The sequence below is a fragment of the Rhodnius prolixus genome, unplaced genomic scaffold (genome assembly GCF_049639745.1).
Source record: "Rhodnius prolixus isolate KJV_2025 unplaced genomic scaffold, Rpr scaffold_3, whole genome shotgun sequence".
NCBI classification, from domain to species: domain Eukaryota; kingdom Metazoa; phylum Arthropoda; class Insecta; order Hemiptera; family Reduviidae; genus Rhodnius; species Rhodnius prolixus.
Window position 1 is genome coordinate 36,353,285 of NW_027411603.1, and position 26,716 is coordinate 36,380,000.

The following is a 26,716-nucleotide window of genomic DNA, read 5'->3' on the forward strand; positions in this document are numbered from 1 at the left end:
AGAAATTTTCTCATTTCCGGTTTCACGCAATTTTCCTTCAAATAATCAACGTTTAACTGAGAAAGGACCAATAATTACCTAAGAATCTATTTTTTATGAATAAACGTATCAAATAAAAATGGCCGATCTATTTGAAAACAATTATCAAAGTATATTTTAAAAATAGCTTTTAAAGCCGATTACGAAGAAAGAAAACACGATAAAGTTAGGAAAAATACACATTTGTGTTGTACTTCCGGCTTAGAATAAAATTATGTGCCCACAAATTATTCGACAATTTTTAGTTTTGAATACTTTTATTTAAGTTTAAAAGCAATGCCAAAAAAAACAAGTTGATTCTTTTTTTAATTAATTAAAGTTCGTATGAACTTAAAACCCAAAAGCCTAAAAACAAAAAGTCTTCCACGAACGGTACGATAAATAAAATGATAGTTCACAAATAACACAAGGTTATTTATTTTGACTTGATAATTTAAAGATATTATTATTTATCAAAAAATTTTATTTCCAAAACAATAACGGGAACTACTTAATAATATAAATATGCACAATAATTATTATTAATTCATTATATTTTAATAATAATAATACAAAATTACTAACCTGGATGTATTGACATTAATTGATGGTGTTTTAGTTGGCTCAGATTGGGTTCGTTCAATACGCCTATGTGGATTTGCTATATTATCCAACAAAAACGATGTCACAAGTGATAAATTTCTGCCCATTACTGTTTCTCCGTCGTTGCTTAAACTATCCCAGCCCAGCTTACTAACATCATTTTGCTGTTGTTGTTGCTGTTGCTGAAACAAAACAAAAAAATTTTTTTTTTGGGTTGTACAATTGTGTTTGGGTGGTTATTGATAGCACATGAAAGTTAAAAAAAAGCAACGATAAGTGAGCTTTTCCTTTTAAAAATTTTAAACTAACTATAGCGTAAAATTTAGACTATCATACATAAAATGGCTAATACTTCGAAGTACACGTTAAAAAACAAAAACAAAAATTAGATACAATGAATAAAAAACAAAAGTATACTTTAAAATTAAATTAATTAAAAACAGCAAAGGACATTAATCTGAATATTAAATCAACATGTAGATAAATCTTTGTAAAAATAAATAAATTAATAAATAAAAGGAAAAGAAAGTGAAATGTCTGAAAATAATTGAATGAAGTAAGAGTTAGGAAGCAATTCTTGGCAGCGCCCAACTTTCCCTCCTTTTACAACACTTTCATAACTCGCAAAACATTATTACCTCAAAAAAGAATGGTCTATGAGATGTTAGCTTATACATCACGATCGTAATATTTTTTAAAAATTATTACCGTCTTTTTTCTAATAAGCAATGAAAATTTTACAACGTTTACAGTCGTGAAAAATTAAAATGACTAAGCAGAAATAACTAAAATATACGATTCAACGTAATAATTAAATAAAAAGTGGCATGGTATCACGTGATACGAAAGAATTCTACAAAAAAAAATAATGTTACAAACTTCTGAAACGTCAAATATCTGCAGAGAATTAAATAGCAAATATTAAAAAATACGAGTATTAATACTTTCAAGTATCACTATACTAAAATAATAAAATTAAAACCTAAAACGCTCAGTCTGGTTCGTTAAATAACGACATAACACTACACTTTGGCCCTATTACTACTAAAATTGCAACGCAAAAAAAAAAATATACTAATAATTTGAGTCCAAAGATTATTTATTTTTGTTTTGATTAAAATTTCTTATTGGCTAATTAGAAATTTACTTTGAAATAAATAATTTATTTTATTTACCACTTCTATTAATTTTAGTTTGATAAATGATGTTTTATTTATTATCTTATAAAAAAACTTTCTGATTTCTAAAAAAATGCAAACCTAGAAACGGGTTTTTTTAGAAGCACTTTCACTAGAGCTTAGTAAACAAATGCACGTAGATATAAATGTGTGTATATATATTTATATAAATATTTACTTTTAATTAGGCATTTTTCATTTAAAATATGTTTGAAGAACAAATTTTAAAAATTTAAGGAAACAAAAAGTTTTAAGTGCACGATCTTTTAAAATAATTACAGGGAACTCGCCTCTTATATAACGAAGGGAAAGTTATGTTGGTAACAATTCACGTGTAGATTTTTTTGTAAGAACATTATATTCTTTTGTTTTTACTTCTTCTTTTTTTTTTATAAGAACGTGAAATTAAAGGGCAGTAACAAAAAACAGGTGGCTTGAGAATTCAAGTAATAAAGGAGAAGAAGATAGGACCCTAACAAGCATGTGGACATGTTTCATAAATCTGTATATACAATGGGGGAGATAGAAATCTGGGCAACAGGTGGTGTGCACTTGTCTTGCTCACCCTAACTTGGCAGATACGTGAAAAAAAAACCTTAATGTTGATATTTTTAATATCACTTAAAAGTTTAAGAGAAAAAAAAAAGAACATCATTAAGAGAGAATTATTCAATATAAATTAATGTACAAAAAATTTAATTAGAAATAAAATAATGAATTGCGAGACACCCTCAAAAAATACGTTGCTACAAAATATTTAGAAAAACCACGTAACTCGAAAAATAATATATTACAAAAGAATTCTAAAAAATTTTAAAATATTATATTTACCTTTAAGAAAAGCTCACCAAAATCATACAACGAGGAAGACATTACGGCTGCAGACATGTTAATCCAATAATTTGGGGACACTTCACTCGCGTGGATGGGCACAGGCAACAGTTTAACATGGAACTGATATCCTATCGGCCCGGTAGCGGCCAGTTGACTAACTAGTAACCTCGGTGCTGTCTCCCACTAGGCTATAATATGGTAGGGGCAGCCAAGGTCAGCCGCTGTATCCCTACTCCTTTCAAAATAAACATTCTTCCTAGAGACAAGCAACTTCACTCTTGATTTCGTTTTATTTAGTTTCACTCTTTTTTACGTTACGTAACTAGTGTCCATGTCCATCTCACTTACAACCTCAATCTCTCTCTATTTTTTTTTTCGTCTTACGCACACTTGCGCGCAACATTATTATATATAATTAATGTAGAATCATTAAAGTGGGCCACAAGTATTATTTTTTCTTTTTTTAATTTTAGACTACAAAACCTTAACATTCAAATTTAAATCATCCGATTTTTTTTTTTTATATATATATAAGAGAGAAGGGGAAGATGTTCTATATACGTCACATAAGTTTCCCGCTCGGTCTTCTAATAAAAACAAAACGCTTATTCAACTTTATTTCCTGTAACATAACATTGGAAAGGGAATTTCAGTTACAAGTACGATTTTTTTTGTTTGTTTTAAATTTCCTGAATAAACCGTTTTATTTTTATAATCATGATAAGGAAGTGATTACGGAAATTCACTGTTATTTGGAATATTTCCTTAATTATATTCTCATATTTTTTTTAAAAAAAACTTTGGTCATTTCCCTTAATTTTTTTTCCACAATTCATTTCTACATTGATAATATTTTTATAGACTTCATGATTTTTTTTTTTTTTTTTGAAGAATCACTAGAATAGCTCTCAAAAATAATAAGATCAAAAATTTGTTGTTCTGTTTTGATACTACAGTAGACTCTCAGAAATCTGAACTTCTGTGGCGGACGGCCGGTCCGGATTTCCCGGAGGTTGGCATGACTGATGATTTCCATCATTATGGCGAACAATTATAACAGTACTGTATGTGTTAACGTTCATGTGCAAATACAACGCATACAAGAGTGAGTTTCCGAAATAAGTTACAGTAAGCTGCTGTTCTGTATTATATTGTACAGTAGTACTGTAATTAATAGAACACTTTTATACATTTACAAACTGAAAAATTACATTAACTTGCAGTTTAAATAATTATTATTTACAAGTTATCTTTTGAAGAAGTCCTTAATGCTCGTCTGCTTCACAGCTTTAGCTCGTTGTCTGGCCTCAATGTCCCTCAACTTCCTCAAACAAATAACTTCGGCTGCGGATATTCCTTCTTGTTGAGTAATGTACTCTAGCGCTCCGTCTAGCATTTTAAACCCTTCTGAATGTGGAATAAGATTTGCCTGGTTCTCGGTTAGTTCTTCTCCTTCTTCCAAGGTTTCTTCATTTGTCACCATTTTAATAATATCGTCGTCTGTTATTTCATTTTCATCGACATTATTCATATTATATATGTTACCTTATATCAAATCAACGTTTTGTCGTTTTTATTTGCAAGAAATTTTATTTTTCTTTAAATTCAAGATCATCGATCCGGACTACCCAGAGTCCGGACTAGGCCGATCTGGATTTCTGAGAGTCTACTGCATTATCATAACTAAGATTTTGACTGAAATCTGTGTACCAAAAGTCCGATTTTCTGTAAAATGACTTCGATTTATTTTAAATTTTCCTTAGCTACAGATAGTATTGACTTTATGTCAAGAAAATTGTTGCACTACAATCTGACAGGGTCTTAGAAACGTATCCTCTCCGTCTGTCATGGTTTTCAAAGGATGGGAAACCTATCTCCAGTGAAATACTTGGTATTTTCTAACGTATCAACCTTATAAGATCATATAAGGCCAGTCGTAAGTCGGCGAGGGCTTTTTGAACCAGTCCAGCGTTACCACTAGGAACTGTGCTGTTTTAGCTAAACCAGAGGTCACCGAAGTGGTCTATATAGACCACCCAGGGGTCGATCTGGGCCAGGGGGATCGAAGGAAAAACAATTTCGAACCCAATATAGAGAACCTTGCAAAGAAACACCAGGCATACCCATCTCATTAATTAAGAAGCAATACTGTAGTTACTTTACTTACTTATAATTACTTATTATTTAATAAATATTAAGGCATTTAAACTTCAACATTAAGATATTTTTCATAAAACTATTGTTACACAATGTAAAATTCCTTTAATAAATGTTTAAAATCATAAAATAAACGTACAAACACAGTACCTAATAGATAGTTTTATTTTAATTAACTGAAAATTACTATTTTTGGGGGTCGATAGAGATTTCGAAAAATTATATAGGGGGTCCATGATCAAATAAAGTTTGGCGACCCCCCTGGTCTAAACCATCAGAAGATTGTGAGCTAAACTTGGATGCTGCATATGTTACAAATTCTCAAGATCAAAATGCTGCAAATGTAACAGCCGATCAGGTACCTAGCCAGCCATTCGTGCTTATTTTTATATTCGTCTAATGCCTGACGTACAATGACCTACTCTAAAGATGTTCCACATCTGTCCAAAAATCAGGTAGCTAGCATCCCAAATTAGACGGACATCAATCTGATTTAAATACTAATACCCTGCGAGAAACTCGGAGTAATTAACTACTTACGCATTTAATAATTTAATTCAATAATTGTCATAAAAAATCATTTTCCGGATATGTGTTGAAATAAATACTGTTCAGATGATTTTTAGAAGCTATTAAACATTCTAAGATTTATTATAAACGTAGAGCTACTAGCAATAAGACAGTTCAATCGCTAAAAACTGTTTTGTTATTAATTTTGTACGAACGTCCTGAGTTTCGAGCAGAGAACTCTTGATCGAAACATTCTTTCTACAAGTACAGAGAAATAAGGTTTCCGAAGTAAAGAGGAGATAAGGTTAGGAATTGAATTAAACACAAAGGAAGTATAGTAAACAAAAATATTTGATTATTTAACAGAATTAAGCTATTAGAAAGTACATGTATAAACTTAGAAAACAATTCAAGTTGGACGCGAAAGATTCTATTAATAAAAATAAAGGAAGCCAACAGACACTTCCTTTAGAAGTATTAAAAGTGAAACTGACAAATCAAAGTGGAGGCGAGGACCGCAGTAAATGCGTCGTCGAGCGTCTCTTCCGCGAGGATAGCATTCTGCACGCGCTGTAGAAAGCAAATCATTTAAACAAGCGACTCTCCCTTTGTAATATTATGCACTAGCCAGGCTAGCTAATTACCGTTCTTACCGACAGGTAAAGAAATTTTTTGTCATGCTATTTATTTAATTATGATTATACTATTGTTTTTATCGAAAGTGAAACTATAGTTTTCTTAAATAGAAAAGTGGAAATACTTTGTGGTTATCTAGATAGGGAAACAGCTTTTACTAAGTCTTATCACATGTGAGAGAAATTACTAAACTTGCATAATTTTTTATTATTTATTAAAACTTTATGACTCTTAATAGCAAGAAGTCTATGATCGAAGAAAACAATTTGAATAATTTTCCAGCTCGAGCTGGTGTTCCTCAGGGCAGTGTCCTAGGTCCTCTTCTTTACTCCTTATATACAGCAGATATACCTCAACATCAAAATACCATTCTTTCTATTTTTGCTGACGATACTGCAATCTTATCTCCTCATTCCGATCCTCTTATCGCTACACGAGCTCTACAAACACACATCAACCACTTACAGGACTGGCTTTTCAAATGGAGAATCAAAACTAACGTTACGAAGTCAAAGTTTATAGTATTTACTCTCAGACGGAAAATCCTACCTCCCATCATCTTGAACCAAACTCCTATACCAACTGTGGGCAAAGTACGCTACCTTGGACTGTACCTAGACAAACGGTTGACATGGAATCCCCATACTAGACTGAAAAGACAAGAAACTAACAACGCTACAAACTTCTCGCTAGACTAATTGACAAACGTTCGAAACTTAATCTACATAACAATAGACTCTTATATCTACTGTTACTGCTACCTATTTGGTCATACGGCATCGAAGTATGGGGATCGACTAAGCGTTCCAACTCACTACGCCTTACAGGCATTACAGTCAAATATACTTCGAAAACTTCATAACGCTCCGTTCTATGAATCTAACCTTACTATCCATAATGACCTCAAAATCCCTTTCATTACAGATCTTGCTAACACTCGTTTTCTCAAATTTCATTCCTCTACAGCAGCTCATCCTAGCCCTCTCATCCTAGACCACTGGGTGCCTTCTCCACTCATGATTTTCTTTTATTTCTTTTTTTTACCACATTTGCTTGTTGCAACAACTATTGCAGTGGTAAATTACAATAAAAGATTAAAAAATAATAATAATAACAATTTTGTAAATAATTGATTCATTGTGTAAACACTATTTATGGGTGTTCACTTTGTAAAAAATCAATTAGATGTACAGTATTAAAGAAAAGCGTATGTTTTTTACGAATATCACTACCAAATTAAGTGTCATGGACGAGCAGGCAGAAGCTCAAATTTTGCTATTAATATTTTTTCAACAAATAAAAGAGTTGCAACCCAATCTGGATGCCTCCCACTTGTTAGTTCGCACTCATAACCACTATAACAAACCCACTCTTTTCTTACAAGCTTTAATGAAACCCAATGAACCAATTTACATAGTTTTCAGAGCAGTCTGAATGTGGGAAAAAATTTTGGACCTGCTTAATCCGTTAATTAGTCATTATCCAGAGCAAAACTAAGAAATTGCCATGATTTTCTGCATGAAACACCAACCGAAGCATAGATTTACTACAAAATCCTTCTCCTACTATTCAGGTACTAGCTTCTGTAAGGCCAACAAAGACTCTCTTATCTGGATCTCTCCATTAAACAAACCAAGAGCACTAATCGGAATTCGTTAAAGACATTAAAAGTTCCTCAAACGCCTTAAAACATTCTTACTTACCTGAAAATCCCTTATCAAATCTCTCCTCTTGTCTCCAAAATCCATCCGTGATAATAGAATCGGTTCAATCGTGCATAGCATTCTCAGGATCTCTTTGTTTTGGCTATGAAAGCACTTTTTTTTTTTTTTTTACTCCACCTTATTCTTCTGTAAAAGGAAGCATGCTAACCTCAGTCTCCAAGAACGTTTATCAAATTTTACCTAGAAAATATGTTAAATATAATGTTTTTGACTCCTCTTTCATTGCCCATCATTTTTAGTGATTGATTCATTAATCAAAAAAGAACAAAGAATATTTTGCCAATTTCAATAACATTTTTCATTTTTTGCCTAGCTTTCAACCGAAAGACTACGTTATCTTCATGGCTTATGCTACAATTATAATATTTTTGAATACATAAATAGGGAATAAGAAACACTAACCTAAGATGTAACAATGTAAAAAGTATTATAACTGTTAATAAGCATAATCCCTGAAGATGACCTGGTCTCTAGGTCGAAAGCAAGGCAAAGTTAAAAAATTTTGATCGCTTAGTTTAAAGTCTTGTCACCAGATGGGACTAAAGCAAAAGATGGAGTTACATCTTTTTGCAAGTTCTTCCTTTTGTAAAAGCACACACCTAGAGACTCACAAATTTTATTTCGGTCGAACTGAGAGGACATCAATACGGATATTCTTGGTGAAAATCAAATTCAAAAAATTGGGAATAATTTTTAAACTTTTATTTCAAAGTACGAGAAAGTGGAAAAATTAAGAATTTTCAATTATTTTTGGGGGAAGTTCCTAAATTTGTAGATTCTGCTTAATATTTTGTAAGGAGAGTAATATTTTTCCAAAAGTAGTTAGATTTATGAAGAAGATTAGAGAACATTACAACAATGTTATAATATGTGCTGAGACTCATTTAAACGACTTCTTATACTGCGTTGTTATCAATCTAGTGGAAAGGAATCCAAGTATACATATATATCCAAAGCCCCTAAGGTGCGACCAAAGCTACCCCAGTGTGACGATGTGTATTGAGGAGTTGAACTGGGGATTACTGTTTACCAATGAGTAAGCAAAAATATAATGCTCTTCCACTTCCTCAGTAGGTTCATTTTGTATTTACCTGAGTGTTGTTACACCATATTGCTTTTTCAACTTTTAGTTCCTCTGGAGGAAGTGAACTGCTTGGCCACTTCTTCACTTTTTTGGCCTCTCTATGGGTATATCAGTAGGAACATCACGAACTCTGATGTGATTATTAAAACAATACAGACTTAGAATCGAATGCAATTTTTCATTCATGAAAATTGAATCTCGCTTTTAGGCGTTATGTTGTATACGAGAACAAGAACAATTTCATTAAAATGCTATTTTTGAAAAGTTTTCTCAAAATATATTTGATCTGCCCTATCATGACGTATTTGCTATTATAAATCAGAAAATGGCCTTTATTTTTATAGAAAATTTAAGAGTTTCATCCCTTTAGTGAGGATTAAATTTCTATTCTAAAATACGGATTTTGATGAAAATTGCTCGTCTAGGATTGTGAAGATTTTGAACGTTTAGCCATCACGTAGGAGATAACGCGAACTCTTTCAAAAGAAGTTCTGTTACAGTGAAACATCAGTTAAGGTTTACATATTTTTTTTTTTAAACAAGTAAGTAATTAAAGTAATTAATTATAAAATAAATCAAGTCACTTAAAAAGAAGTAAGGTAAATTATTGTCGACGATAGATCTAAACTGTCTCTAGACAACAAAAGACTAATTTTATACTTCTACTTTAAAACCTATCTGGGCATATGGAAAAGAGCTGTGGGCTTCAAACCTATCGCACAAATCTCCTAAGAATTCCATCTCTACAATCTAAAATGCTTCGATCCATAAGTCAACATTCATTTTTTCTTCTCTGACCGAATTATTCACACAGATTTTAGTATTCCTTTTTTGTCCCAAGTCGTTAATACTCAATACAGGATACTTCACTTGTAATCATACGCAAATCTTTTAGCTAAAAATCTTTCTTCTAGAACTCTTCCAGACAATCCAATAAGACAGTGGCCTCGTGATCTCTTCTAAAGTGAAGAGAGTGACTAATACTTCAGTTTCTTGCAGTGTTACCACTGGATAACTTCTCTACTCGTTTACTTCTACTGTTCACAGTTATTTGTAGCGCCAATGCGCTGATTGTAGCACAAATAAACAAGAGATAGAGAAACAAAATGTGGAATCTTTATTGTAGTGTCAGTAACGCTCACAGATAGCAGCACTTACCTACTCAGTTTCCTATGTAGATTTTTTTCTAATCAATTTTATAATTCAACTTTTCTCAGAATTTATTAATAAAACGTAAATTAACAAAAAGAATTACAAATTATTGTTTCCACATTAACAGAAACTGATTCAAATAATTAGAAGAAATTTACACATGATTTTATTTTTTTGGTATACAGTAATATTTATCTTTAGTGAATTCTTTGAGTTTATTTTTAGTATTACGGTATTATAAATTATACAAAATAATTTTGAATGTCCTACAAAAAAATTCTTTCCAATGCTAAGTCCTAATGTATCATTAGACACGAGTGAGTAATCTACCTAAAATTCGTAGAGCATCCGCTTCGAAACCAGGTGCCGACGAGAACTTGCTTCTCAGTTTCCACATTTAACATTTGACTTCGGCCTCTTCTTTGCCGATGTTTATTAGAGAGTTATATTGCTAAACATACAACGAATCGGCGTCTTCTCCTTTCATAGCCAATTGATAATGTGAGTTACCTTCTGTTCTAAAGTGGATAGGAGACCATTGGTAGATAAATGCAACTTTAATGTTTTGAGTTCTTCAAATTGAGAACGGAAGAATGCCCTTGAGTTTCAAGAACTCAGGAGTCAAATGCTAATCGAAGGATAAAGGTTAGATCCGAGTAAAAATAAGCTATGAGTTGCACAGCTAATCATAAAATCTTACATTAAAATCAAATTCGTTGATGTAGCTATACTGGTAGAGTAGTTCATTTGAGGAACATTTAAAGAAAAAAAAACCTCTTTGATCCTATTTTTATTAAGTACATTTAGATGCCTCACAAAATCAACTATTTATTCTTAAATAATAATAACCAGTAAATTTAGGTTTGACTAAACGAAATTTAAAACAAAAAAAAAGTATAATTTACAAAAGAAATTATATTTTCAAAAAAAAACAATAATTACTTACATAAACATACATATATATGTTTATATTTGGATAATAATCACTTACTACCAAAGAACTTTATTTAATGGCAAGAACAGATTTGCCTCCTCCTTTGTTTATTCAATAATACACAACCAATACTGAAAGGAATTTATTAGTTTTATTTTTATTAAATAAATAATTTATTTCAATTAATTTTTTGATAAAATATATCTACTAAATAGGCAGGATTTATTTAATTTTGTTGAAATTTATCAATAAAACTCTTTAAAAAATTTTCTCAGCGTAGGCACACTGTTAAATATATAAATTTCAAATCAGATGAAATACAGTCGATATATTTTTAGTCACTATAAATGGAGACATTTGAAATTTATTTAATTCCTAATTTATTTTTTTTTTAAATAATATACTAACTTTAAATTGGTCATGTAGATTTTGAGTTAACAATTAACAATAGATATGTTACCAGTACACACTCTATAGTAGCCTAACACAGCTTTTATTTGTTTTATACATACCTATATTATGTTTTTTTTTTCCTTTTTTTTTTTACAAAATAATTATATATAATTTATAATTTAAAAACAACCCAAAGGGCACTGATAAAAAACAAACGACAAAAACTTTTTTTGAAAAAAAAATGGAAGGCCAAAATACCCGACATTCCACAGTTTAAAAAAAAAATTGCATGAATTAAAATAATTGCAGCTTATAATTAAGATCTTTTATTTTTCTTTTCTTTAAAGATGGTACATAATACATAAAGAGTTCGAAACTAACAACGTTAACAATTTGTAGCTACCATAATCTGGATAAACTACCAAATTATGTTTGGCATCGAGCAAATACTGTTATATTTGTTTATAATTCAGTATTATTTTATTTTTTCATTAGTATAAACTATTCAAATATATCAACAATATTGGATAAAGTATATATTATCTATTTTTAATCTAGAACACAATAGCTGGAAATTTGTAAAACTCATAATTATTATATTGGTATTCATCTATGTGTTTTAACAAAAAACATTTTTTTTTTTTTTGAGTGTGTTATTAAATGTTTATTGCTCTCTTCTATAGAACCCAATAAGACATATTTTTAATTAACAATCGCTAGTTTTTTTTTTTTTTTTATTATTACCACTTTTTCTTGTTTAACCTATCAAAGTTTAAAGCACAAATGTTCTAAGTTTATTGCACATGTAAAATTTGTGAAACTTAAAATTTAAGAGGAATTATATTGCCTCCGATCTGATTCTACATTCCATTTTTTTCTTTTAATTTTATTTCAGTTAATCCTTTTCTTTTTTCATAATAATAAAGCTATGGACCAGATCAATATGACTAGAATAATATTGAAGTTTTATCGCGAGGGGCACGATATAAATAGGTACGCGGTAATTAATTTAGGCAAAGAACTCTACCTTATTTGTGAGCTCATATTCAATTTCTTCATTTTTATATAACTCTAACATCTGTAAACAAAAAGCAAAAAAAGGACACAGTTAATCAAAATCAAAAACAAACATAAGTTCAATTGATAGAAGTAAAGTATCGTACATTATTAATTTCCTTCAATAAATCCTGCTTCTGCTTTTCATGTTTCACACTTAATTTTTCTTTTTCCTTACTCTGCTTCATCTAAAACATGGAAATACAGAAAAAAAAAATACAGGGTGTGAACACACACGACATTCTCTTACTTCTAATTCTTAAGGTCTTAAATCATATTTTTTTAAACTAGGAACATTTAAGAAATATTAAATTCTCACGAACATTATGCAGTTGTAAAAGCGTAAATTACAACAAAATATAACATTTTACGGAAGCCTAGAAAAATTATTAAGGTAAGAGATGTGTATATTGGAAATCTATTGAGTAAATACTTTTCAAAACTTTTATTGAAACTCAAAATGTTAGCAATACATTTAACCCTCTTTAACATAAGTAAAACAAAAAAAATTACCCAGAAATGGCGCTTTACAGAAAAACTATTTCTACCTCTCTGAATTGAGCCGGTGCAAATAAAGAGCAGAATATAATACAAGGTCTGTAAATTAAGTAATGAGACTGATTTTTTTAAAAAAAATTTATTCAAAAAGAATTACAATTCTATATTGTCACCTTCAAAATAACTTCCTTCTGAAGCCACACAGCGCTGGAGACGTTTCTTCCACTCCTCATAGCAGTGCTCGAACTCCGATACTGGAATAGCCTTCAGCTGGTCGGTTACAGCCGTTTGAAATGAGTTCCCCAATTGAAAATGACCCCCATTTTCTGGAACGTGTCCATTACTGGTGAAGAGTCTTGAGTGTTTGAGTAGTACCCAGAAACCAACCGCCAGGGCATGGAGTGGCACACTTCAACCTCTCCAAGGCCCAAAAAAAGCAAGGATGGCGAAGTCGAAGATCAAATGCATGCTGATTTGTTTTTTCGATATTTACGGAATCGTCCACAAAGAGTTTCTACCTCAAGGTCAAACGGTCAATCAACACTTTTACCGAGAGGTTCTTGAAAAACTTCAAAAAAAGGGTCATTCGTGTGAGACCAAACATCAAGAACAAGTGGGTGTTGCATCACGATAATGCTCCTTGTCACACAGCAATTTCAATAAACCAGAGTTTTTGGCCAGTAAAAACATTCCTGTGGCTCCTCAGCCTCCTTATTCGCCTGACTTGAGTCCTTGTGACTTTTTTTTCTCTTCTCGAAGTTGAAAAATCACCTCAAGGGAACTCTTTTTGGGACAGTCGAAAACATTCATACGACTGTAACCGACCAGCTGAAGGCTATTCCAGTATCGGAGTTCGAGCACTGCTATGAGGAGTGGAAGAAACGTCTCCAGCGCTGTGTGGCTTCAGAAGGAAGTTATTTTGAAGGTGACAATATAGAAATGTTATTCTTTTTGAATAAAAAAATTTAAGGTTAATTTACAGATCTCGTACGTGTCACTAACAAGTAATTAGCACATAGTGAGCGGACCTTCTTAACTCACTAACCGAGAGGTACCTAAAGGTATGTTTACCTGAGCATGTTTCCTTTCATCCATGAACTTCTTGGTATTATTTTGTTTTTTCTCCCTTAATCTTCTATCTTTTTCACCTTTGGTCCTCAACGTCTTATCATTGGCAACTTCCTTCATTGTCTCCACTGATATTTTCGCTTGTTTCGCATTCATCTCTTTCATTTCCCTAATGAAAAGTTTTTGAGTAGTAATTGGTAATTAAATTTCATGAGCTCATATGAGTTAATCAATTAATTACATCTTGTTTTTATTAGGTTTACCTTTCATGTTTAGCTTCCAGTTGTTTCATCTGAGCTGCGTGGGTGCTGTCCATTAATTTAGTTAAGGTGTCCTGCTGTTCAGACACATGTTGCTTCATTAAAGCCCAATATTCTTTTCTGTGACGTTCCATCATTTCCGACCATTGACCCACTTGACCTGATACAACTTCTTTCACTCCAGCTTCTTTAGCTATATCAGTTTTGCTAAAAATTACAGAAAATAAGTAGGGAGAACAATTAATTAATTTTAATCCCAAATGTACATCGTCGAAAGGCTGGTTTAAACCGTTCTACCAAAGGCTCAAACCTTCAAAGGATCCAGTCTTTGTAGTCTAAAATTCTTTGCTTAGATTAGAAGCGGGACGGGACCCACGCCCCACGGCGCCGCAGCCACAAGAGGCTTATTGTGCCTTCCTCTTTAAGTCTAATAGGTGAAACCTCCCCTTCTAAAAAAGGTTGAGGACATTCCCTACCAGTTCCTTCTGCACCACAATCTCCCCTGGCCTCAGAGTTCCAAAGATATCGTAGCGCAGCAGCTCGATTGCAAACTCATTCGAATTACAGGTGAGAAGCCGTTTCCTCCTCTTCCTGTTCTTTGCTCTACAGTTAACGCTTCTTTCGTCAGACAAGTTGTTCAAACACATTGCAGAAAATTCCATCTTAACTTACAATCTCTTACCATTCACTGATAGAACATCTTTCTTCCAAAACATTTACAAATAAAACACCTAGACGTCTTAAAAAAACACGAGACCTCGCATTCTTCTCTCCGACAATAAGAGTAAATAGTAGAGAAGTGTTCTTGGAGTGTTACCACTCTGTAATTTCCCAACTCTGAAGAAATTACTTTTTTTGAATATATTGATTGTAAATATTCTCATCTATTTATGCTAAATAACTGAAGAAGCGACAGCTGAACAGAAAGCCAGAAAACTGGGATCACAAATTGACAATAAGACTAAATTTGGAAAACATTTGGACTGATATTTTAGAAGCTTGTAAATAAAATATTCAGCGAATCTGATATATTTGCGACCAAGCTTTGGTGAATAATTATTTTTATTCTTTTTATTTAAAATTTTTTTTTCTGCAACCATGTAGGAATGTTCTCATTACTCAATTAAAATCAGCTGTGTAATGCTTTACCTCACTAGTGGGGAAAATTCCCATTAGTGTCACTTTCCTCACTAGTGAGTGAAAAAACTTTATTGTGCTCCCTTGATATAAGAAGTTTTGTTATTAAATATTTTCTGTAAAACTTTAATAAGCTTATTTAAATTGATTTTATCTAAATAATTAAAAAACGAATATTTAAAAAATAAAATAAAAATTGGAAGAAATATAGAAATAAAAATAATATTTTAATAAATAATTAGATATTTTTAATTATAACAGTTAAAAAGGTTATAGTGTTACCTTATAGAAATTTGAAATGGATTCTAGTGATTCCTGTTTAGTTTTTTTTTTTAGTTAATAACCCTAATGGTTGCAGAAAAAATATAATATTTAACTCGAGTGTAAAGTATTTTCCTCACACTCGGCAATTTGCACTTGCACTCGCCTCGCTTCGCTCGCTCGTGCGTGCAAACCCTGCCTCTAACCTGAAAAGTACTACTTTCCGCACTTGTTAAATAAATAACTATTAAATACTTACTTTTTCCCTTTTACCAATTTCTCAACGGTAGTGCACTGCTGTTTTTGAACAAGCATTCTTTCTTTTAAGTGACGTTTTTGCATGGCATCCAATTCCTTTTGCTGCTTTCTAGTTATTTTTAAATATGCTTTCTCATTCTTTAATATTTCAATAGTAATAATTTCAAAAGTTATATCTTCAGCTGAAATAAATAAGTTTTCAATTATTATTGCTAATTTTATTGCCAGGAAAAACAAAAAAATATATTTCTTTTGGAAGCATGCTTCATTTAATAAAATCGAGTTTTGATAAACTGTGATGTATCCTGCAAATGTCCGGATTATTGGGCGAAGTACTTGGAAGAAGTGGAAACACAGAATCAAGGGAAATAATTAACGTTGAAACATTCTAAATACCTTTTTTTTCTTCTTCTTTTGAACTTTTCTTTGCAGTATCCCCTCCACCAACAATATCCTTTGTATTGATGTCCGTTTCTTCAATGCCCATAGCTTTCATCTGTTGAGCTCGTTTCTCTTGGCCAGATAAGTAGGCTCTAGGATCGGATAATGCAGCCATAAAACCTAAAATAAAAAATAAATTGATTATTCAAATGATGATATAAAAATGACTCCATCACTGTTCCTCTTACTCATTATTAACATAAGTAAAATAGGAAGACATTTTATTGCCAATTTCAGACATAATATTTTGTTACTTTTTGCCAAGTTTACGAACTAGGAACTAGGTCATCGTCAGGGCAGTGGAACATATTAAGCTTGTAAAAAATAATAAACAATGACGATAGAAATTCGTAATAATATTTCTACCATTTGAAAATAATGATTCAGTCACCAAAAACTATAAACAATATTCTACATAAATAAAATAATTAAAATAACATCACTAAACAAAGCAATTCAATTAAAAGATTTCTGAGAGCAAATATTTACCTTCAAATCCATCAGGTACATATATTTTCAATTCAATGTTACAGAAAAGCATGGGAAGTGACATAGGAAAGTTAGCTTCAGTTCGGAGAGAAATATGTCTGTAACCAGCTTGGAGACCATCCAAAGGTAGTATTCTTTGCCCTAATAATTTGTTATTCTCATCGTACACCCCAAATCTTAGAACTGCTAAATCAGGTAACACAACCTTAACAAAGAAAAAACGAAATCGTTTTTTACAATATAACATAATAAAGTTTTGAAAGGCAGCTCAGCTATCCAGCATTATTTATTATTACTATTTAAATCGAAAACCTAGCTGTAATTCAGACTTGACAGGAGTGTTTCTGTTAATTAAACGGTATAACTGTTCCAGAGGAGTGGTCAAGTGAATGCTCGTTGAAGTTTTATGTTGTTGTGCAGTTTCCACGTAAGTAGAGTTTTAATACATGTAGGCTTTTATTCTGGAAGCTACGAAGGAAGAATATTTTTGCTTCTGTTTTGGAAGGATTCAGCTTTAGCTTACATCTTTGGGTCCGGTTTGACTCTATGTCTACAGATGTTTGTAAGTCATTAATGCATTGGTTTATGTCTTTGTTGGAGTAGATTAGATTAGATTAGATTAGACTAGGGAGGCCTCAAGGCCTACGCCACTGCGACCTCTTTGGATCTATTGTGGTTCCCCTCACTTTAAAATTCACCCTCCAGATCTGTCCTTTTAATCAGACTCTTAATGCTGGAGAGCGACTCTTGGGTAAAGTTCACAGGCCTTGGTCCTCCCCCCCCCCCCCCCCGAGAAGTAACATCCTTAGCCGTACAAGCCCCTCACACTGACACATCACGTGCAGTACCGTTTCCTCCTCCTCCTGACATGCAGAACCTGCAAAGGCTATCATCCGCCAGGCCCATGCGATGCATGTGTTTTCTGAGCCTGCAGTGGACAGTTAATAGGCCTACAATCATCCTTATAGCCCCACGACCTTGACGGATTAATTCTGCAGTCAGCCTCGGCGAATAGCCTTTAATGTTTATTAAAGACCTACCTGGGACCTACTCTGCACCCATAAGTTAATGGTCGCAGTCTTAACACACTTCGGAACCCCAAAACAGGGCTCCGGGCCAACGAAGTGTCCCGCAGAGCCTTCCCGGGCCAATAAATCTGCCGCTTCGTTTCCTTTGTTGGAGTAGGTTATCAATTTATTGTCTGCGTACATAGCTTAATTCTTGGAGGAAGGTTCTGGAATATCCGAGCAATATAGATTGAAGAGTAGGAGACTTATAATTGCCTCTTGGGGGAAATCCCGCGAGAATCTGTCGTTTAGTTCTGTGACTGTTAAGTCTGACTTAGAATGTTCGGTCTTCAAGAAATGGTACTGAAATATACTCTGGTGCGTTAAAGACGTAAAAATTTGATATTTACAGAATGTTGGAACGCTTTTTAAAATACTTGGAGAATAGACGCCAATATGAACAAATGAATAACATATATATGAAAAGGAACATCAGTGTATTTAAAACAATTCCTTATTTTTAGACCCGACTCTATAAGGGGTACTATTTTGTATTGTTTTTGTATTTTCATCGCCTCCTGAGATTAAATCATTAAATTGGTTCCATATATATTTTATTTCTACTTATTTACCACTAATTTTAAGTTTTATTTACCAACAACACAAGTATTCGAATTAATTTATCAGCCATCTGCATTTAATTTGCCTTTAAATATAAATAAAATATGATTTATTTTTGTAAACATACCTTCCTAAAAAGGAAAGGTTCCTCATTGTAGACAGGATTAAGACCATTGCTGGGAACCATCCTTGTTCTAAACTCTTTCCTAATGGTATCTGTAGGCAGGCCGTACATATCTACTTCCACATAAGTGCCTACTTTCTTATCCGAAAGAAACTGACCAGCTATTACCTACAAATAAATGTATCAAAATAAATTAATGAGATAGATAATCAGAAAATAAAAAAAAATATTTAAATGAAAAATAAAATCACCTGCACTGAACACTGAGCCGCGATGACACCATCAACTGGTGATTCTGCGAATGGATCAAAATTTCTATCATATCTTCTCATGAAATCTGGTTTTAATAGATAACCACAATTGCCGTTATATTCAAATTTTCCTTGATTTAATTGCATTGGTAGATCAGGTGTTTGGAAATTCAATGAGACCATTTGGCAACCAGCATTCCAAAATACCTGAATTACAAGAACAACAGCTGGATGAGTTATCAGCAAGTAATCTGTATTTTTGATGAAAGAATATTGGTGCAAAAACCGTATAAATGAAAAAGACATACAAAAAATTCAATCTAAATTTTGTTATTTATTTTTTTGAGTACATACACAATTTCAAAAAAAAGTTGGTTAAAATTATGTAAGTTGGAATTACATTGTTGCTTGTTGTAACAAGTTTATAGAAAACCGTCGAAGACGTTTTGTAGTCAAACACAAAAGTGAAAAATGACCACAAATTAATGAGGCAATGGATGTGATTTATACCGTCACTTATATTGAAAGAAAGTATCGTTGTTTAAAAAATTTACTTTAATGATCGATTAACCTTTTAACATGAAAAATTTGCAGCTTTAACTAAATAATAAAAAACTTCTTTGTTTATTTAACGTTAAATTATTTAACGTTGCATGATCAACCAATCACAAGTGCTAAATATTTTATGTACACCGATTACGATTGTTGGGATAGCCAACAGACTGATCGATAATAATCCAAAATCGATAATATTAAGTTGAAAATATGCCTCCTTAATTTTCAAATTCGATTGTAGGTATTTATAATTACGGAATGTGGACAATTCCTTGTTTATATAATTTTATTTTTTGTAATTTTTTTGGAACAAATAAATTTTTTTAAAAAAGTACATAGAATCTTACTTGGGGCATATAGTTCGAAGAATCCGCCCTAGTTCCTTTTGGATATATTCTACTCATTTGTCTTTTATTGTAATTGACAAATTCCAAAGCTTGAGTTTTCAGATAACCTATTCCGGTATTTTCCGCAAAAGAGCTCATGTTGTGATGAATATTTTTTTCTAAAATCAAAACAAATTGTACACAATCAATTTTTTTTTTTTTTTAAATTTATTTTGTTGTTTACAATCTGTATAATACACTATACAATAAGTAAATAGGGAGAATGAAGTATAGAGGCGTGAAAGGTAGGAGGAAAGAAATAGCCCAGCGGTAGCACTTTCTACAGGATATGATTTTTAGGCCTTCAGACTGCGGGGCCACTTGCGATTCAGTCGGCGAGGAGGATTGTCAGGAATGTCAGAGGAGGCGAGAGACCTGTACTAGAGGATTAGAGCTAGTCGAGAGAGCAGTATGGAATTTCTGATATTTAGTCTTGGCTTGTTGGTCTATGAAGGGAATGTTGAGGTCGTTGTGTAGAGTGAGGTTAGTTACGTAGAATGGAGCGTCAGCTATCTGTCGAAGTAGTTCTGATTGAAATGTCTGTACAGTCCATATGTTTCTAGGTTTGGCTGAACCCCACAGCTCTAGTCCGTAAGTCCACATAGGTTGAGGATAGTACTGTATATTAATCGTTTCAGTTCAATGGGTAATTTGGAGCGTCGTCCAAGAAGTCTGTAAAGTAGTTTCACACGTTTTGTCATTGCTTGTCTTTTAAGTCTAGTGTGTGGGTTCCACTTGAGTCGCTTGTCTATGTAGAGCCCAAGGTAGCGTACCAGAACTGTATAAGAAAGAGGATTGCTGTTGAAGAGGACAGGTGAACAGGAGCCCCGCCGGAGAGTAAACGTGGCATGCTGGCATTTCTGTGGGTTCATTTTAATCCGCCACTTCTTTGCCCGGGATTCTATCCAGGACACAATCAAATGTAAAGGGAGTTTTTTATTAACTATATTAATAAAAATTGTTATTTATTAAATTCTTAAGAATAGTCATTTGTAGTAATGTTTCCAGTCCTTTGAGTAGACAATCTTTAAAAATACTTTTTCTTCCTAGTTAGATAGTTTGCAGCCACATGTCTTCTTGGCTTTAATATTCAAATTTTTGAAAGGTATTGAGCCATAAGTTTTCGAAATACTAGAAAGTCATCTTCCTTTTAGGGTACTTTATAATTGAAACCTTCCAATTATAAATTCAGGCAATGCTTTATTATTTCCAACCAGTGTTCTAAATAACTTCACATAGTGATCCGGCACTCCTACGCGTGTACACACATCACGACATAATCAGCAACCTTCTCTTTAACGTATGCAGTGACGTCGACAAGAATAGATGTGGACATTCCGGCGATTATAAGAGTAGCTGCTCATTCACAGATGCATCAATTAATGCATATCTGAGAATTGTATTGCTTGTAAAATACGAAATTAACGTTATGTTAAGTATTTAATGTGTCTGTTAATTAGTTTAGGTAGTATATTTTTTTTATTTACGCGCGCCATCCTCCATCTGTCTTGAAGATATTTGTGGCTCATAGATCCCTTGTACTGGTCATCACCGTTAATAGTGGCTAAAATCCCAAAAATATTTTTGCCTAAACTCGCAACTTTTTGTTTAGTACATGAATATCAATCTACAGATTGGTTAACAGGTCTCGTCTTCCTCTCACTTCCGTAAATGTTCAGAATTTTCATTTTCAAGAAACAAAACAGTAGAATAATCTAGCACCGTTAATTTCAGTGTGACTAACATTTACTAAGCTACATTTACGAACGACGGGACATGTCTTGGTTTCTGGTGAGACACCGGGCATTTGTAATATTTACTCTGCTTTGTTTGGGTTTAGAATTGGTCTTTCTCGATAAAGCCATACTTTTCAGCACGGAAACTTTTCAGCAAGTTCCCTTATCAGTGGAAAATATGCACGGATGAGATGATATCCATATGGACACACCTCTCCACAGTGTGATTTTACACTTTGGTGTCAAAACATTTAGCTAATAGACAAAAACAAATTTTTAAGACCTAAACCAAACAAAAAAGTGTTTAAAAGCCATAAGTTAGTTTTATTTTTCCTCATCTGAACACAATTAAATTTTCACATTTCTCAAATCCCAAAATCAAAATCGTAGTCGAGGTATTTTAAGGCAGCCCTATTTTAGGATGATATGTACACATGTACAAAATTCATTTTTCAACAAATATGCTATTCAAATCATAAATATAGAAATACGTACGATCTGCAACATCAAAACCCTGGAATTTGATTGGTTGAGCATAATTGACCATTGACGATAGCCATGGATGAACATTTGTAGTTGATCCCGTATACTGCACTTGTACTGGCGCCTCAACTGCTGCTTCGGCAGATGCTTCTGCTATATCTACCTGAATTTGATTAAAAAATTATTAGATACATTATCAGAGTACACTCTTCACAAAAACTTTGTTTGCAAAACATATGCAGACAATCACATAAAATGAATGTAATAATAACTTTAAGTTTTGAAATTATTTCTGTCACAGTTATTTTTTATTTTTTTTCTTTCAACTCAATATACCTCTGTCTTGTGTGAAGTGGTCTATACAAAGTATATTTGATCTAGAAAGAATGCTATCTTGTGATTAATATGTACCGGACATATAAATATTGTAAAGAAGCGTTTATTCTCCCCTAATAATCTATGTAAGTATACAGGAAGGTTATAATACCTTTTTCTCCTCAACGTTAACGCTAACTGGAGCTGAAGCGTCTTCCTTCTCTTCATCGTCAATCACGAATTGACCTTGTTTAAATAGTTCTAATTCTTTTTTCTCAACTTCTGGTTTCAGTCTCTTGTTCTTTATAAGTATTTTCTTTTTTAATAAATTTGGTGGTGGAAGTGGTACACCAGGGTCAAGCTAGAATCGAAACACTGAATTAGTAAATCTAGTAAAAAAAAAAAAAATTGGTTATTGTTAATAAGGACTGAGATTTTACTGAAAATATATGTTTCAGACAAAGCTTATAAAAATTATACATGAGGGAGAAAGAGAAACAAAATGTCGGGGAATTCAATGTTTATATTATTCTGTGAGCAGTGGATTCCACACCACCGCTTCTAACATGAAAACTGGGTCCAAAACCATTAACCAGAATTAACCACTTTGTTTTGCCTTTTAGTGAGATTTTATTTAATCTACGCATATTAACTAATATTGGGTTGTCCGGAAAATAATGCAGGATTTTATGTTTCTTTAAATACCCCTCCAAATAGTAAACTGCTTAAGTTTGTTGTACTTTTGACTTTTATAAATGTAAACACTAATTAATCCTCTTTCAAACAAAAATTTTTGTTTACCTCTGTAACATTTTGCTACTTGGAAATAACTCAGTCTTTACTAAGATGTCAAAGCGTGATTTTCGTATAATTTTGTTTTACGAGTTCAAACTCGTAACGGTAACCCGGAACGGCACCCAAACGGCCAGAAATATCAACTATGTCTGGGGCAAAAGCAGTATAAGAGAGTGCACGATTCAACGGTGGTTCCAGAAATTTCAAGAGGGAGACTTGAGCCTTGAAGACAAAGAAGGCTGTGGAAAAAGTTCTGCCCTTGATGACGATGTTCTCCGAGCTTTGGTGGAAGAAAATCCCAGAACAGTTCGAGAACTGGCAGGGAAACTGGAAGTCAGCAAATCAACCGTCGATGACCATCTCAAGGCGATTGGGAAGGTGAAAAAGCTTTAAAGTTGGGTTCCTCACACACTAAAAGACTGCCAAAAAAAGATCAGCGGTATGAAATTTGTGCTGCACTCCTTTGACGAACAACAGCAGAATTGTGACTTGCGATGAATAGTGGATCCTCTACGACAACACTCTGGACAGTGGTTTGAAAAAGGAGAAGCAGCACGACATTCTCCAAAGCCCTCAAATCATCCAAAAAAAGTGATTGTTACTGTTTGGTGGGCTATATTTGGTCTGATTCATTACAGCTTCTTGAATCCTAGCGAATCCATCAATGCCGAATCGTATTCTAACCAAATTGACGTAATGGATCAGAAATTGGCAATAATGAAGCCATCTTTAGTTAATCGAAAGGGGCCCCATTCTGTTGCATGACAACGCTCGGCCACATATCTCACGTTTGACTTCCCGTGAATTGTTGGAGCTTGGTTATGAGACCCGCCCTACTCACCGGACCTCTCGCTTACTGATTGCCATTTTTTTTAGACACCTGAACCGCTATTTACAAAATAAAAAATTTATTGACCAAAGAACAGTAGAAAATGCGTTTTCTGAATTTCTAAGGATTCCAAATTCTATACAGAGGGTATGGAAAAGTCACCCCCACGTTGGCAGAAATGTTTAGAAAGTAATTGGGACTATTATTAAATGACATCATCAAAAGGATATTTATAGTTAAAGTATTCAGCTGTCCGCCTCCATCCTCGATAACTGATGGTAGCTGGACGTACAATTTGCCCAAAATAAGACATTACATTTATGAGAATACTTCATTTTACTACGCATTTTCTGCTACGAACTTCTACGAATCTTTCTCCAAATTTAATTTAGATTAAAAGGCAGCAGATAAGTAACTTTTTCTGGGAAAAAATGTACTTCCCTTCGATAAAATTTTAACCTACCTAAATTGAATTGAAATTATTATTCTCAACATTAAATTTAGTATTACTTACAGGATAATCAGGAAGAGGTTCCTTAAGCAAAAGATCACCAAGAATTTCATCACAGTACTTAGCTAATTTATATTGTTGAGTCTTGCAACAATGGTTTTCAAAAGATAGGATTACAGGAAGGTCAGACGTTACGAAGGCAGTATCACGAAGTGCATAAATTACATCCTGAAACAAATATGAACAATATAGTTTAATGAATTTACCTAATCATTATATAACATAACCTTGGAACAATTAACTGAAATTCAGTGAAATTCGTTACCTTAAACAATATATCAGTACACATAGCTTTTCCGTGTGTAATTATTGGTTCTTCATCTTCACCTTTACCATCCCAACAATCTAATTCTACACATCTGTTTAATTAAAAATTATTATTAATTAATCTTTTACAAACAACAATAAATTGTATTGTAAAATAATTTATTAAGATAGTAATAAGTTACCTGCATCCAGCAAGAAGGACTTGCCTATACATTTCTACGCTAGATTTTCCACCAAACTGTCTGCCAATCAGATAAGTATTATGAGAACTATTAATATAATAATGAGATAACGGTTGGTCCATTTCCATATAAATATCAAGCCTATCCAAAAATACGGGTGCATTCTCGTCTGACATCAAATAACGGATAAGGCCATCTTTAGTTAGTTTTTCTGCAAATATTATAAATATAGCTTTAAAAAACTAGGAAATGCTTTTTACAGATTATAGCAAGTACAGCACTGGTTTTCAAAATGTGTTCCGCGAAACATTGGCGTCGTGAAAATAAAAATAAAAAATTGTAATAATAGAAACAATATACGAGGGTCGTTTGAAAAGTCCGTGCAAAGTCAGAGAGATAGCACTACTGGCGCGTATCGAGGTTATGTTTAGTTAGTAGCATCTCTTGGAAGAACACACACCAAGTTTCATCCAGATCGGTCTATTTCTTTGTGTTTGGCATTCGTTTGAATCGAGGAAGTCGAGTGATTTTCAAAAAAATGGTCGAAAAAGAATTACGTGTGTTGATTAAACACTACTTTATGAAAGGCAAAACGCCTGAGGAGACTAAAGAGAAGCTTGATAAACATTATGGTGACTCTGCACCTTCGATTAGAACAGTTTATAAGTGGTTTCAAAATTTTCGGAGTGGCCATATGGGCACAAGTGACGCTGAACGTTCTGGACGCCCTGTTGAGGTTACTACTCCAGAAATCATTGATAAAATCCATGATATGGTGATGGATGACAGAAGAGTGAAGGTGCGTGAGATTGCTAGTGCTGTGGCCATCTCGAATGAACGGGTACATAATATTTTGCATCAACATTTGGACATGACAAAGCTATCCGCAAGATGGGTGCCGCGATTGCTCACGCTTGACCAAAAACGAAATCGTGTGAAGTGTTGCAAGGACGGTTTGCAGCTGTTCCAGAAGAATCCGCAGGACTTTAAGCGTCGTTTCGTCACTGTGGATGAAACATGGATACATCACTACACTCCTGAGACCAAAGAACAATCTAAACAATGGGTTACCAAGGGGGAATCTGCGCCAAAAAAGGCGAAGACCGTTCCTTCGGCCGGAAAGATTATGGCGACTGTCTTTTGGGATTCGCAAGGAATAATCCTCATCGACTATCTGGAAAAGGGTAAAACTATTACAGGTGCATATTATTCATCGTTATTGGACCGTTTGAAAACCGAGCTGCAAGAAAAACGCCCACGATTGGCCCACAAAAAAGTCCTTTTCCATCACGACAACGCACCAGCTCACACCTCAGCAGTTGTGGTCGCAAAATTAATGGAAATAGGGTTCCAACTCGTTTCACATCCCCCCTATTCTCCAGACTTGGCTCCCTCGGACTACTATTTGTTCCCCAATATGAAGAAATGGCTGGCGGGAAAAAGATTTTATTCAAACGAGGAGGTGATTGCAGAAACGAATGGCTATTTTTCAGACTTGGACTAATCCTATTATTCGGAAGGGATCAACAAACTAGAGCAGCGTTGGACGAAGTGTATAAGCCTAAAAGGAGACTATGTTGAAAAATAAAAAAGGTTTACCCAAAAAAATTAAGTAGTTTTTATTTTTGCACGGACTTTTCAAACGACCCTCGTATAGTTCAAAACCAGCGTGACTGTTTTGTTAATCAGAGACCCAAAGGTTGAGGGGAATATGAGTCATCTAGCAGTCCGCATATTTTCTGAGGTCTTTCAAATCTAGTTTTTATGTAATTTTATTTAAATTAAAAGTACTAATTTGTTTTCAATAAAGCTTTAAAATCACTATATTTAAATATAGCGTTAGCAATAGAATAAAACTAACCATTATGTAACTTTAACAACGCAGCTGGCAATTTAGTTTATTCTCTAATTATTCACAAACAATCCAATAAATAGTAGATTAAATTTTTGTAAGTTAGTGACG

At 33.2% G+C, this 26,716-nt stretch overlaps 1 protein-coding gene across 4 annotated transcripts in view; it reads right to left on the reverse strand.

Moving 5' to 3' along the window:
- Window positions 1–607: 607 nt before the first annotated feature.
- The window catches only part of norpA (no receptor potential A), a 48,749-nt gene continuing 22,640 nt past the window's right edge, over window positions 608–26,716 (reverse strand). For 3 of the 4 annotated variants that reach the window (XM_074124409.1, XM_074124413.1, XM_074124412.1), the window contains 17 exons: window positions 24,754–24,964; window positions 24,570–24,663; window positions 24,308–24,472; window positions 22,342–22,530; window positions 21,867–22,017; window positions 19,597–19,754; window positions 18,695–18,901; window positions 18,447–18,611; window positions 16,692–16,896; window positions 16,158–16,322; window positions 15,763–15,943; window positions 14,109–14,312; window positions 13,849–14,014; window positions 12,387–12,467; window positions 9,903–12,301; window positions 7,640–7,840; window positions 608–803 (listed from right to left, as the gene is read on the reverse strand). In XM_074124409.1, the coding sequence (XP_073980510.1) occupies window positions 12,233–12,301; window positions 12,387–12,467; window positions 13,849–14,014; window positions 14,109–14,312; window positions 15,763–15,943; window positions 16,158–16,322; window positions 16,692–16,896; window positions 18,447–18,611; window positions 18,695–18,901; window positions 19,597–19,754; window positions 21,867–22,017; window positions 22,342–22,530; window positions 24,308–24,472; window positions 24,570–24,663; window positions 24,754–24,964 (2,411 nt within the window). In that variant the 3' untranslated portion in view covers window positions 608–803; window positions 7,640–7,840; window positions 9,903–12,232. The remainder of the gene's footprint in view (window positions 804–7,639; window positions 7,841–9,902; window positions 12,302–12,386; window positions 12,468–13,848; window positions 14,015–14,108; window positions 14,313–15,762; window positions 15,944–16,157; window positions 16,323–16,691; window positions 16,897–18,446; window positions 18,612–18,694; window positions 18,902–19,596; window positions 19,755–21,866; window positions 22,018–22,341; window positions 22,531–24,307; window positions 24,473–24,569; window positions 24,664–24,753; window positions 24,965–26,716) is intronic. The other variant, XM_074124410.1, reaches the window with a different exon arrangement.